The 13,461-nt window shown below is 31.5% G+C and overlaps 1 protein-coding gene across 1 annotated transcript in view; it reads left to right on the top strand.

Moving 5' to 3' along the window:
- LOC134711086 (atrial natriuretic peptide receptor 1-like) overlaps positions 1 to 13,461 on the top strand; it is a 43,060-nt gene that overhangs the window by 20,410 nt on the left and 9,189 nt on the right. The window contains exons 3-15 of the mRNA XM_063571519.1: positions 155 to 315; positions 607 to 741; positions 1,121 to 1,256; positions 2,432 to 2,523; positions 3,252 to 3,393; positions 4,718 to 4,799; positions 5,104 to 5,165; positions 6,590 to 6,756; positions 8,047 to 8,112; positions 8,931 to 9,008; positions 9,919 to 10,023; positions 10,496 to 10,567; positions 12,016 to 12,166. Coding sequence (XP_063427589.1) covers positions 155 to 315; positions 607 to 741; positions 1,121 to 1,256; positions 2,432 to 2,523; positions 3,252 to 3,393; positions 4,718 to 4,799; positions 5,104 to 5,165; positions 6,590 to 6,756; positions 8,047 to 8,112; positions 8,931 to 9,008; positions 9,919 to 10,023; positions 10,496 to 10,567; positions 12,016 to 12,166 — 1,449 coding nt within the window. The remainder of the gene's footprint in view (positions 1 to 154; positions 316 to 606; positions 742 to 1,120; positions 1,257 to 2,431; positions 2,524 to 3,251; positions 3,394 to 4,717; positions 4,800 to 5,103; positions 5,166 to 6,589; positions 6,757 to 8,046; positions 8,113 to 8,930; positions 9,009 to 9,918; positions 10,024 to 10,495; positions 10,568 to 12,015; positions 12,167 to 13,461) is intronic.

Raw genomic sequence — 13,461 nt, 5'->3', positions numbered from 1 at the left:
TTAATAAACAATGTCCTAATTTCCTAAACTTTGGTGCAAATGTATAAAGGGAAGCAAATTATCAATACTTCGTTAACCAAATGATATGATTCAAATATACATTTTTCGTTTAGTGAAACATGTTCAACATCTTCACATTCTATTTTTTTTCCAGTATTCATTGTCAGTTGTAGTGGAGACACTTTTAGGGAAATGATGTTAACAGCCCACCAACTTGGAATGACTACCGGAGAATATGTCTTCATCATAATAAGTTTGTTTAATGGAGATAGCTTAGGAGATTTTAGCTGGAAAAGACAGGACTCTCTAGACGAGGTATTATATACCATCAGGTTTTGTTTTAAATCAAAGAATTGAAATTAAGTTAAATAAGGAAAAATAAGACAATATAAAACAGTTTATACAACACAACAAAGAAAACTAAACAATTGAGCATCACAATTCCTCATTCTTAAATAACATATTTTATAATCGTTTGAATTATTATATATTATTTAATAAAGTTCCCTTTTGAAGTTGTATTGTCGCACTTTTGTTTCTAAATTGTAGTAAAAAAGTCTTCATGTCCTAAAATATTTTTTTTACAACGATGGTTAACTTTTCTAGATAGCAGCATTTGCCTTCGATTCTGTGTTAATGGTTAAACTCAGACGTCCAACAAGTGATTCATTTATGGAGTTTGAAAGAGACGTACAAACGAGAGCTTCGACTCATTACAACTACACATCAGAAGATCTTGAGGTTGTATAGATTAAATATTAATACTAGTATATTCATGGTTTGTAGTATTTAAATTTGTCATCAAATATTCGAATTGAATAAATCTTTTTTATATATTACATAGACGTAGACATTCAGGTTTCTGTTGTTAAAATGACGAAAATGGATGAGGAAAAACAATATGTTAGCCATTTTGGTAGATGCTTCCCACTACTGATTTTTATATCCTATAGGGCCTAGCCTGTTTAGTCAAACAAAACATAACTGATATTCAGTCTATTTGTAATCCAATTGCGTACTAAACTAGAAACACTGTACAAATAAAAAAACAATCGTCAACTCTTGTATGATATCTATATCATGATTTGGGTATATATATAATTAAATATGTTGATTTTAGGCGAATCCATTTATAACATCTATGTATGAAGCGTTTATGATATATGCAAAAGTTGTTAATGAAACTATTTCTGAAGGCGGAGACCTGCGTGAAGGAAGGGCAGTAACACAAAAACTTTGGAACAGAGAATTTAGAGGTATATTTATTCTTTTACTATATCTAATTGAAACTCACACATCAAAATACTGATGGATTATGACGGAAAATGGACAAAACACAGGTAAAGAAGAAGTATATGAGGCCTCGACATTAAACACAATTCAAATATTTCGAATGAAAAAATCTTACAGTCTAATTTATAACCAAAACAATTACAAAAATAAATATACCACACATGAAACAAAGACAACTACTAAACTACACAATCCTGATTTGGGACATCCGCATCATGAAATAAAGTTAGGTAAATAATGTTTAAAAGCGGCAACCGTCTTTTTACTTCTTAGGGTGTCGCATAGGCATCACGATCTATATACGTTTCCTTCGTTTGGATTCGTTTTGCTAAGTCTTTTCTTGATTATGTTCTGTCTTTATACTTGATGGTTTTACTTTTTCGTTTTTAGCCCTGCCATTGCAAATTATAATTCGACTATTGCCTCTCCTTTTGATAATGAAAACAATTAATAAAATTGAGAATGGAAATGGGGAATATATCAAAGAGACAACAACCCGACCATAGAAAAAACAAAAGCGGGAGATCACCAACAGGTCTTCAATGTAACGAGAAATTCCCGCACCCGGAGGTGTCCTTCAGCTGGCACCTTAACAAATATATACTAGTTCAGTGATAATGAACGCCATATTAATTTCCAAATTGTACACAATAAACTAAAATTAAAACTGTTATTTCCAATTAAAGCACAAGGCGGCAATAATATTCATAAGAAAAATGATAGGAACTGCTATACAAAAAGAAACATGACGGAGAAAGACCAAAAGAATAACACCAAGAAACCCGTAGCGATGTGTAGTTTTTTATTTCCTTTGCAAAGACATGTATTTATGGTCAATTGACTGAAATTAAAACAGATGTATTTGAACCTGTAAGATTTATCTCCTTTTTTCATCACCGAAGCAACTTACACGCTACTCAAATGACGTCTCGTGAAAGACATCGTAAAACTGCCGCATAAAAATTTCAAAAACACATGAAAGTGAATTAATTTGAATGAATCGTATCTGTTTAGATGAGTAATGTACAATTTTTGCAAATTGTATGTTTTGAACATATTCATATTTTGTGTACATCGTTCGTATGCCAGAACTTTTAAAGCTTCTTGGAAAAACAAAGAGCATTAATGCATGTTTTAGGTTTGGACGGAAGCTTCAAAATTGATAGCAACGGTGATAGAAATACAGATTTTTCCTTGTTAGATTTAGATGGTACATCTGTGGAGTATAAGGTATGTTGATGCAATATATATTATGACTTCATGTAAAGGTATGGAGACAAAAAGAGGAATGTGAAAGAGAGACAACAATCCGACTTTATTAATGTTCCTGATTTACTCTTTATCGACAAAGTTTTAATTTTACTCTGTAAGCTTCTTCTCCGTTTCAACTATATAAAATTGATATATTGATAGCCGATTTAGTCATCGAAATGGTTTTCGCTGATTATTTCATGGTTTCACTTTTCAATATTAACATTCTTTTGGTTTTAATAACTAGAAATTCTGGAAACATGGATAAGGTATCTCCAATTTCTAACAAACACAGGAAGTTATGTTAGGTTTTTTTTCACAAATCATAAACGCTTAACAAACAATTGAAGTTGAAATAAGAACAACATTTTCAGTAAATAGGTATATATTTAGCATTGCTATTTGGTGTGATTGCCATGAGATGAGATAACTGTTCACCGGGTCCCTTTTGTTAAGTATGCAAACTTCTATAAAGCACTAATATGTCTTCAGCAACAAGCAAAACCACAAAATGCATAAACATTTGAACAGTACTATAGTGAAGTATACAATACATCATAATTTGATACGGTTGTTTATTAAACATAAAAAGCTAAACAAGGTAAATTTCGTCATTTTGTTTTTATCATTGTGTAATAAGTAAACAGTTGAATGAACTAATGAAATATCTTTTTATTTTCTTAATAAAAAAATATTTGTCCTGCTAGGTGGTCGCGAACTTTTTTGGTTTAGATGGAAAGTTAGTCTTTAACGACAGCATTGAAATTCACTGGCCAAATAACAGAGGACCTCCCCTAAATAGACCGCTTTGTGGGTATGATGGAAATGATCCAAAGTGTACAAAATCGGGTAAGTTTCATACCTTTGAGTTAGTGGTATCTTACTTTATAAATTTTAAAATATAAAGTAGTGAGATGGGGTATGATTATCAATGAGACAACTAAAGAGTTCAAATCACTTGGAATTGAACAACTGAAGATTTTACTGCTTTCTTTCAAAACTTTCTTCATTTCTTTCAAAAGAATTTAACGAGTAATTCCGATGACGTTTCCAGTTGAGCAATTGTGGGCACCTAACCAGAATTTTGTGAAGCTTATGTGATAAAATTTAGAACAACTGTCGTATTTAAATTATAGGCTATTGGAGGTTTTCGTAATTTCTTTCGCAAAAGCGTACTCCTTTTATGACCTCGAAAATCTCTATTAAATTTTGTTCTATTATAATTATAGTCATGAATAAAACGAAATGTTGAAATTTTGGGATAGATTTTTTATTAAGATACTTATTAGAAGACGAAATTATGATATGACATCAAGAGGGTATCAATCAATTGGCATTGTAAATACAATATATCAATCCTTTATCGTTGTGAATCAATACAAGTTAGCAATTGAAATAATCAAAGAATCATCCCAGAGGAGGGATAGGAGGGGTCCTGATCCCGAAATCCCGGACTAAAAAAAACGAAATCCCGAGGTCCCGAATTTAAATAAAGTAAATCCCGACGTCCCGAAATCCGAAAAAAAGGATTCCCAGATCCCGAAATCCCGAGCTTAAAAACACCACATCACTGAGTCCCGAAAAATTTCCTATCCCCCTCATCCAAACATTCCGTTCATCTATTATTATAAAGCAAATCATTAAGATAGTGTTAAATTAATATCCTGCTAAGACAAACGCACTGGCAAAAGTATGACACCTCTCGGGAACTGAAAATAGTTTGGTATACGCTTAAATTAATCGAAAAATAAACATCATAGAAATCTTTAACAAAGGATTTCTGTCAAATTGCAGTCCGGTCAATTAAAAGTGTGTTAAATAAGAATAAATTAAAATAAACACAATTGACGTCCGGTCACGCTCCTCTTGAATACCCCGGTGTGTGATCGTATCGGTCGAGAATTATATAAAGGTAAGTTGAACGGTACGCTATCATTCAATCTGGTAATCATTCAGTATTTTTTAAGTTTTAACTTGTACATTCCATCAAAATTAGACAAATCGGCAACTAAACGATTTTGATTAAGGACACTATTAGCTCATACTTGTACCAAAATTAGTTTCCAAAGGCTTTTCTTAGGTTACACAGATAGATATAAATGTTCGTTGAGGTATTTAAAATTTGCTAGATAATAGAGGACACCTCAAACACTCACTTTTTATACACTTTTAGAATTGTCGACGACAGCAATTTTGGTCATAGTGCTGGTGGCCTGCTTAGTTCTATTTCTCCTTGCTTTGATGATAATATGGAGGTGAGTCAAATGCTCCTAACTCAATGTAACTCTGAGGCGAGTCAACACAGTTTATGGTGCTAAAAACAGTTACTCCGACTAACAATAACCATGGAGGAAAACCCCTGTTTATTTACTCAATTGGTGAAAAAGTATCATGTCTTTTTGTATTTGATTGTACAAATTAGTTAATTAGCTGTAAATTAAAACAGGTTGAATGATTGAAATAATTTAAACAATTACATTAAATGTACATGTTTTTAGGGGAGACAACACTGTAAATATCCTGTCTTTTTGGCAGTGAAAATTGAAAACTGATTTGCAGCCATTGTAGCTCTTTTCGGAGCAGGAGACCGTACCCTAAAACAAGATTTATTTTAAGGCCAGGTACATGACCTAGTTTCAATTTTTTTATGTTCAAATTAGACCTTTGTTTCCCCATGTTCATTGGATGATATCTTTTTAATATATTAAAAGTGCACATTATTTTAATTTCATAATAAACTAGAGAACATTCTAATTCCAGTGATATCTAGTTTTATACAAGTATCTTTATTAATCAGTCCACCACTAAGGGTCACTTATGCATGGTCCTCAAAATGTGACGTCATAGAAACAAACTGTTAATTGTACCCTTAGCTAGATGATCAGGATTTGTTTTATAATGGCCTTGACTACTCATGCGGATCTTGCAATGTCTGAAAATTAAAGCTACGATGCCAGCAATCGAACCCGGGCTATCGGTTGAAAACCAGAGAGATCGGGTGTCATCTCCAATCTTGCATGGTTTACTATCAAAAACATTCAGCCTAGATCTTTACCTAAATTTGCACAATCCTAGAGAAAACTGTAATTTAAGACATTTTATCTAGATGATGCAAAACATATGTGTTTTATCATATTTACAAACACAGACTATCTTTGGTTTGATTATTTTCCCCGCCATTGCCATATAAGGATAGATAGCTCAAATAATGTAACGTATATGAGAGACACTCTTGATTAGTGAAAATGCCATAAAACTTTATGCATTTCTCATATACAATGAGCAAAGGGGATTTAAAAAAAAAAGTATGAGGCGACAATTAGGAAAACGATTACACTTTTGAAGTTTTTTTTTCCATTTCAGCTCAATAACAAATACAAATGTACGTTCTTTGTATTTATTTTATGATACATCAGGCACATACATACCAAATGAGTCAGCGTTAAACATGTAAGCTGAATCCCACCCTCCCCATAATTTGGGACCGTTGTATTACAGTACAACAAATGCCATTTACGAGTGGTCGTATAAATACATGTTTAGGGTGATATCAACGTTTTATGAAAAATTATTACACATACAAACTATCATATCAATGTTATCTGTGCATCACTGATGAGTTTTATGTAGACGAAACGCGCGTCTTGCGTTCTAAATTATACTTCTGGTACCTTTGATATCTATTATTGCCGGCTGCTCAGCTGAAAATACCAATTGGGCGAAACGTTCACAAGAAATGGTATCAAACAAATGGTTGTAAGAATGAAACAAAAAAAAAATAAGGCTATTAATTTAGTACCACGTATGACTGATCAGTGGTGCGACCATCAAAACAGTTCGAAAGAAAAACCTTTGGGAAACTAAGGAGCTTCGAAAACGCAATAGTTGTAATTGATAATGACTTGAAAATTGATAAAAAGCACGTTTTGAAAAAAAAGTATCGTTTCAGTGATTTCTCACGACAGCACCGAAGATATGACTGCTGAGTATTTGATTTCCATATATTTTTTAATATAAAAAAAATAAAACAAAATGGCAAAATAAGCATTGGTTACAAACAAAATCCTCTTTGAATTATATATTCACAGAAAGTATCGCCGTGAGAATGATATCCGTAGTAACTGGTGGAGAATAGAACAAGAAGATATACTCATCCGCAAGGTCATATCTCGCAGTATTCATAGTATAATGTCAGAGTTTAGTTTATCTAAGGTATATATACACTTGCGCAATATTTCTAGGGGACACCGATTAGTAACAAAACCTGAAATGATATGCCAAAAATTATGAAGACTGTGAAAAGACTAACAAGTTTACAAAACATTACAAAGAAAACCGATCGAAAGAGATAAACGAACCATTTCGAAATACTACAGGGATTAACTCAGCTACTCAAGAGGGGTAAGCAGTGTCTGCTTATATAAATTTCTGAATGACTACAATAAACTGTTTGGTATTTAAATAGAACACAGATTCATTTTAAATTTATGGAATTTATTATTTGAAGACTGATAACATTTCACACTCTTGTACAACAACATTTTATTTGCTTCAATTTTTATATATGATTCCAGGATATATAATTATAATAGCCTACTACGAAATCAGAAAAAAGGTCATATATAAATATTGACACCATATGTTTGTGGCATAACATCGTGGCCACAAGTTAAAAGTTGTTTTCTGTTTAGTATTAAATTTATATTAAGATCCATTTTGTTACATCATGTGATCATTTTTTTTTTGGCAATCACCAATGGCAGTCATCAGGGTTAAAGAACATCAGTTGTTCGACCTGTTAGTCAAATGCGTTTTGTTTAAATATACTTTTGCAATTTTTTGGTCTTTTGGAAAATGTTGTTTGTGCTGTTTTTAGACCCTTCTACAACGAAATTTGTTTTACATGCACACGTATAAAAATTGCGTTTTTTATCCAACGCAATCATAGGTTTGAACGTAGTTTTCAATTTAGTATATATAAAATACAGAACTCCGAGGAAAACTCCTTATCAAATGGCAAAAAATCAAAAGCCATTACACATCAAACGAATGGATGAAAACTGTCATATTCCTGACTTGGTACAGATATTTTCTTATGCAGAAAATGGTAGATTAAACCTGGTTTTATAGCTAGCTAAACCTCTCACAAAGTGAACACGTTGATAATTATAGACAGACAGAGACAAAAGCTTGAAAACGTGACAATTGCATTCTAGTTTTCGGACAATGTTGCAACAATTACTCCATTATGGAGGATTTATAAACTCAAAATGGAGTTAAAATCTATAATTTTATCATCACATAGAAACAAAAACTATTTAATATCGGGTTTTCCAAGACAGAGGATTAAAAAAATTGTTCTGAAAACGTTTTTTTACTTCAGTTTGATCTTAAGTCTTTCATGACAGCTCCATTATGAATGATACCATTAAGGTTAATTATTTTAGTTCTTTCATGTTTACAATTTCAATTAAGTAAATCATGTGCATTTTTTCATTAAAGTCAGTAGGAAAGCATTCTTCTACATCAAATGATGATGGATTATTAGCGAATACAGCAATTTATAAGGTGAGTTTAGATCGGGATACAAAAAAAAAAAAAAAAAAAAAGCCATTCAACGCTATTTCTTTTGCGACATTTTCCTCTGTAATTCACATTCACATTTGTGTCGTGCATTCTTTTGAATAAGCTTTGATAAGTTGATTGAATATAATTCGAGGTTATCTCAATCTTGCATGTATATAAAGTGTACATTAGCAGGATTAGGATTTGCTATCTTTCATGTTTATTTTAGTACGTTATATAATTGAATATGAATGTATTCAAAGTTCCTCGAATAGCTTTAGTAAGAACATATCTTTGGGTTAAATGCACGTTTAATCTGACACAACATTAGCTTGACCTTCCTGTCTGATGAATTAATATTAGTTGAATGTCTGTCAAGAGATTCAATTTAACCATTAAGGAACATCATATGTCCAAAAATTTGTCAAATGAGATATCATTACAAAATGAAGGAACTAATACTCAAATGTCAAAGAAAGCAAATTATCTATAAAACTAATTTCTAAGATTATTAAAAATTTTCAAATGTTATGGGCATTATGTTTTTTGCTCTGTATGTCTATTCGTTCAATCGTCCATCCGTCTGTCCGTCTGTCACGCTTCAGATTAAAACTGGTGGTCAAAGTAGTTTTCTAAGTTCTATCAACTTAAAAGCTTGTACACATGCTCCTTATATTATGATCTTTCTAATTTTACTGCCAAATTAGAGTTTTAACCCAAGTTTCACGGTCCACTTAACATAACAAATGAAAGCGCGATTGGGCCACCGTGTACTATGAGTACAATCTTGTTTTACCAATACCTATTATTTTCCATTTTAGGGAAGCAAGGTACATTTCAAAAAGTTCGAAACAAAACATTTGAATATTGACAGAAAGATGATCTTAGAAATGATCGAGGTGATTATTTTCGTTCAATATTATATCATCATTAACTTTATTTTATATATGTCTGTATATATCTTATTATTTCTAAAAAAAAGTACTTTGATACCCATAAGTTTGGTTTGTTTTTAATAAACCTTTTTGGATATTGATGTTGTTCTTTAAATCATCGCCCGATTCTTTAAGATGGTATACCAGATTTAGTTTACTAGTATTACAGTCTTTTAAAAACACAAAAATGAAGAAAAGGGTCTTTTTTATGACGTGCTACTAACTTTTGCAATGTTGAACTTCTATGACCAAGTTTCCGAATGCACAGTTAATCCTAAATCATTCTTACAAAATGTAGTCCTGGTATCTATGATGAGGTTTTTTTTAAATTGAAATACACAACAGTTTAAGTTCACACTTGTTTAGCTTTTTTACTATCGAGAACCATTAAATTAGGAGACAATATTCGTTTTTGAATAAATTTTCTGTTTCTTTGTTGACCTTACGTGTGTTGAAGTAAAAATAAAAGTGCTCACCATGCTTGAAATGATAGTTCATTTAAAATTAAGAATAGAAATAATGAATGTGTGAATGAAACAACAACCCGCCGAAGAGCAGTAAACATCCGAATAGTACACTTATTTTGATGATCTAAACAAAAACAACATGTATAAATATGGAGTTGATCACGATACTTGTCATCAGGAAATATCAAAACCGAAACATTAGTACACTATTTAGGAACATTGTTAATATTAAAAGTTATTATTAGACTGTCACATGTATCATTCGAATGGAAAATTACACTGGCTGCAAACAAGCGATTTTATGTCATATAATATAATCAGTTTACAATAATTCTACAATAACAAAAAAGATTAAAAAAGAAAAGACGAAACAGGTATACTTTCATACAACTAACATTTATATTTAGATGCGAGATTTCAACTGCAGTAATCTGACAAAATTCATTGGATTGCACACCAATAATCAGCATATTTTGATACTAACAGAAAACTGTTGCAGAGGGAATTTACAGGTACACTTGTTTTAACTTTTCTCTCCTCCAACACACACTGACTTTTTTAGTAGATTTAGCCATTCATATATATAACAATGGATAATATACAAAGTAAGCTATCACAATCAACAAGTGGAAGATCAACAAACGAAACAATAGGAATAGAAAAATTCTACAAGACACCAGACGGTATTTGAGTAACACGGACCAATAAGTCACCGGATGAAAGAATTTTTCCTCGATTGAAGAAATTTGGTGATTTTAAAGTGTTATTTGAAACATTTTTTTTCATACATCAATAATGTAAAAACTCAAATTATCAATTCCTTTTAATAAATATTACATAATAAAGTTGACTGGTTTTGAGACTTTTCATTATTAACACTTTCGACACGATTGTAGTGTCCATTGAAGTTTTGTAATAACATAAGACACAAGACACCGTAAAATCTCAAAACAAACTAATCAAATAACAAACATATTTTTTTAGGCTTTGTTACTTAATGATTCCATTCATCTGGATAAAGATTTGAAAATGGCATTGATACGAGATTTAATACAGGTAACATCCACCTTAAGTTAATTCACTGACTATAGCCAACTTCAGTTGATGCACAGGTGTGCTAAGTTGCGAAGTTAGGCTGTTGAATACGTCCACAAAAAATCATTGTACATTATTGATAATTGTATACATATCTTGCACCGGAAGGTATTATCACATTTTTTTGGTGGAATTTTGGGTCCTCAATGCTATTCAATATTATACTTGTTTGGGTTTCTTACCTTTTCATCTGAGCGTCCCTTATGAGTCTTATGTAGACAAAAAAGCGCGTCTGGCGTTTCAAATCATAAGCCTGGTATCTTTAGTAACCAATAAAATAACATAAATCACAATACGCCAAGACATATTTGGTTTTCCAGTGTAACTACTAATCTTATTTCAATAGTTTAATCAACATTTCTTGTCTAATGATAAAAAATAATTTATCCATATGTCTTTGAAAAATAAATTGCCTCTATCAACAAAAAAAAATCGCTTAAACACTGACCTCCAAATCAATCTTTGTACGGTTTGTTGTCTTAGTAGTTTGTTGTTTTTGTATCGTTAGTTTTTAATTCTTGTACTACTAATAGTCCAATTTGACTATAATTAACTCATCATCATGGTAGAAAAAAAGAATGTTTTTAGTTTTGTAAATCGTGTTGTAATGTAATAAAACAATTTTAAATCGAATTGATTTATATATTAAAAATCTTAAAATATTCAAAAAGATCAAACTGCTTTAAATGAAAGAGGAAGGCAGAAAAATGAAGACGATATAACTATAAAACAGCATTAAAGGTTTTGAAATAATTACTCATGTTTCTATAATTTTGCAATCAGAAATTCTGTTTCTCGACCAGTTTTTTCTGTCTTTTACGGATTTTATAAACTATGACTTCCTTGCGTTTCTGTACATTAATCTAATAATTGTAGCATAACGAATCCAATACATAAATTCTATAAAAAACATTTGAAGAAAAAACGAAAGATACATCTGAATTCTTTGCAGGAGATGGATGCTATATTAACTCATCGAGTGTCATGGCCGGATTGACTAGATTTGAATATCGATAAACGACAATACCCTTTCCTTTTCACGAATGTGACCTACCTAATTAGACTATACCGGGTCGTATTAACTTAGACAAAATAACGGGTGCCACGTGTAGAGCAGGATCTGCTTACCTTTTCGGAGCACCTAAAATCACCCCAGTTTTTGTTGGGGTTCGTGTTGCTTAGTCTTTGTTCTTCTATTTCATGTCTTCTGTACTATTGTTGGTCTTTTTGTTTTTAGCCATGGCATTGTTAGTTTATTTTCAATCTATGAGTATAACTATCCCTCTGGTATCTTTTTTCCCTCTTTCAGTTACCTATAATTTACGACAATACCAAGGTCTATAACAAACAAAATTATATTTAATCATATTAAATTTACAATATTCAATAATTACACAATTTATTTACAGGGAATGACCTATCTTCATCAAAGTAATATATGTATACATGGGGGTTTAACCAGTAATTCATGTGTTATTGATAGTCGTTTTGTGTTAAAAGTTACGGCATTTGGACTGAGAAGATTGAAACAGCAGTGTAAAGAAATCATTAGACACGACAGTAAGTTATAATCAACTAAAGAAACGGGTCTATTCTAAATTTAGCTAAACAGCTACATAAATACGGACTACTGGTGCAAAGTGACAAAATAGTTAAAAGTAAAAATAAAATGAAACCATTCTACCATTCATTTTCAAAGATATGTTATGACAAAAAGTTGCATATATAATAGCATACATTGGAAACAAAAGTTTAGCCTAAAAGGCCAAATAATCCATGTGTTTGCACAAGAGAATGAGGTACGTCATCTCAAATTATACAATAAGTTTTGCATTTATATTTGCCGATTTCACAGCTGCGATGAACATGGACTTGGCAACCACATAAAAAAGCAATTGTACTGCTTTCCTAATGTTAGGTTATTACTAGTGAACTATTTAGTGAGAGAACCTCATCTTTATAGCGGAAAGTAAAGTTAAAAGATACTGCTAACTTTGTTTTCATCTTATGAAGATCCTGTATGAACTCAACCTCATAAGAATCAAGGAACAAGTAGGCAACAATATGGGCACACGTCTACCAAACGTGCGAAATAAGATGTCAGTCAAGAAATTAAGTATCTTGAAGATATATGTTTCAGCTGACTATGCGGCAGGGGCTTTGCTCATTGTTGAAGGCCGTACGGTGACCTATAGTTGTTAATTTCTGTGTTATTTTGGTCTCTTGTGGGGAGTTGTCCCATTGGCAATCATAACACAGCTTCTTTTTCTATATTCAGAGAATTTTTTGTTTGAATCAGAGTGATGTTTAAACAAAGAAGGATGTACCCCTTCCCCCCACAACAAGATATTTGTATCTACGTTGGTCATTCTTTTTTATGAAACAAAGCAATACCAACTCTTTCAATTTGTCTGTCAGGTTGGAATGGGGAATACTTGTGCAAAGTGTAGAAAAATCAATTCTTTAAAAACTATTCCAAGATGAAAGAGTCTTAGATTGTATGTGCATGTAGTCATTTGGAACTTAATTTGCCTTTCTTTAAATTACGTATTATCTATCTGTATCTTTCACTTGTTAATACTAAATTATCAGAAGATTTTGTTTAAAGGGAAACGATTAGATGTGAACATAAATAGGACATGGTAGGATAATGATTTGTACAAGTTATTATCTTTTTCGCAGTAAAAATTGTACTAGTAATTACTTGTACAATTGTATTTGTTCAGGGAATAACCTGTATGGTGGCTTCATTCAAGTAATTACTTGTATAAAATGTTTGTACAAGTAATAATCTGTACAAAATAATAACATGTACACGACATATATAGGAAAAAAGCAAATTTAAGCAAAACATT

This window comes from Mytilus trossulus, chromosome 3 (assembly GCF_036588685.1).
Source record: "Mytilus trossulus isolate FHL-02 chromosome 3, PNRI_Mtr1.1.1.hap1, whole genome shotgun sequence".
NCBI lineage: Eukaryota > Metazoa > Mollusca > Bivalvia > Mytilida > Mytilidae > Mytilus > Mytilus trossulus.
Note: the sequence above shows the minus strand (reverse complement) of the source record. Positions and strands in the feature narration are given on the sequence as shown.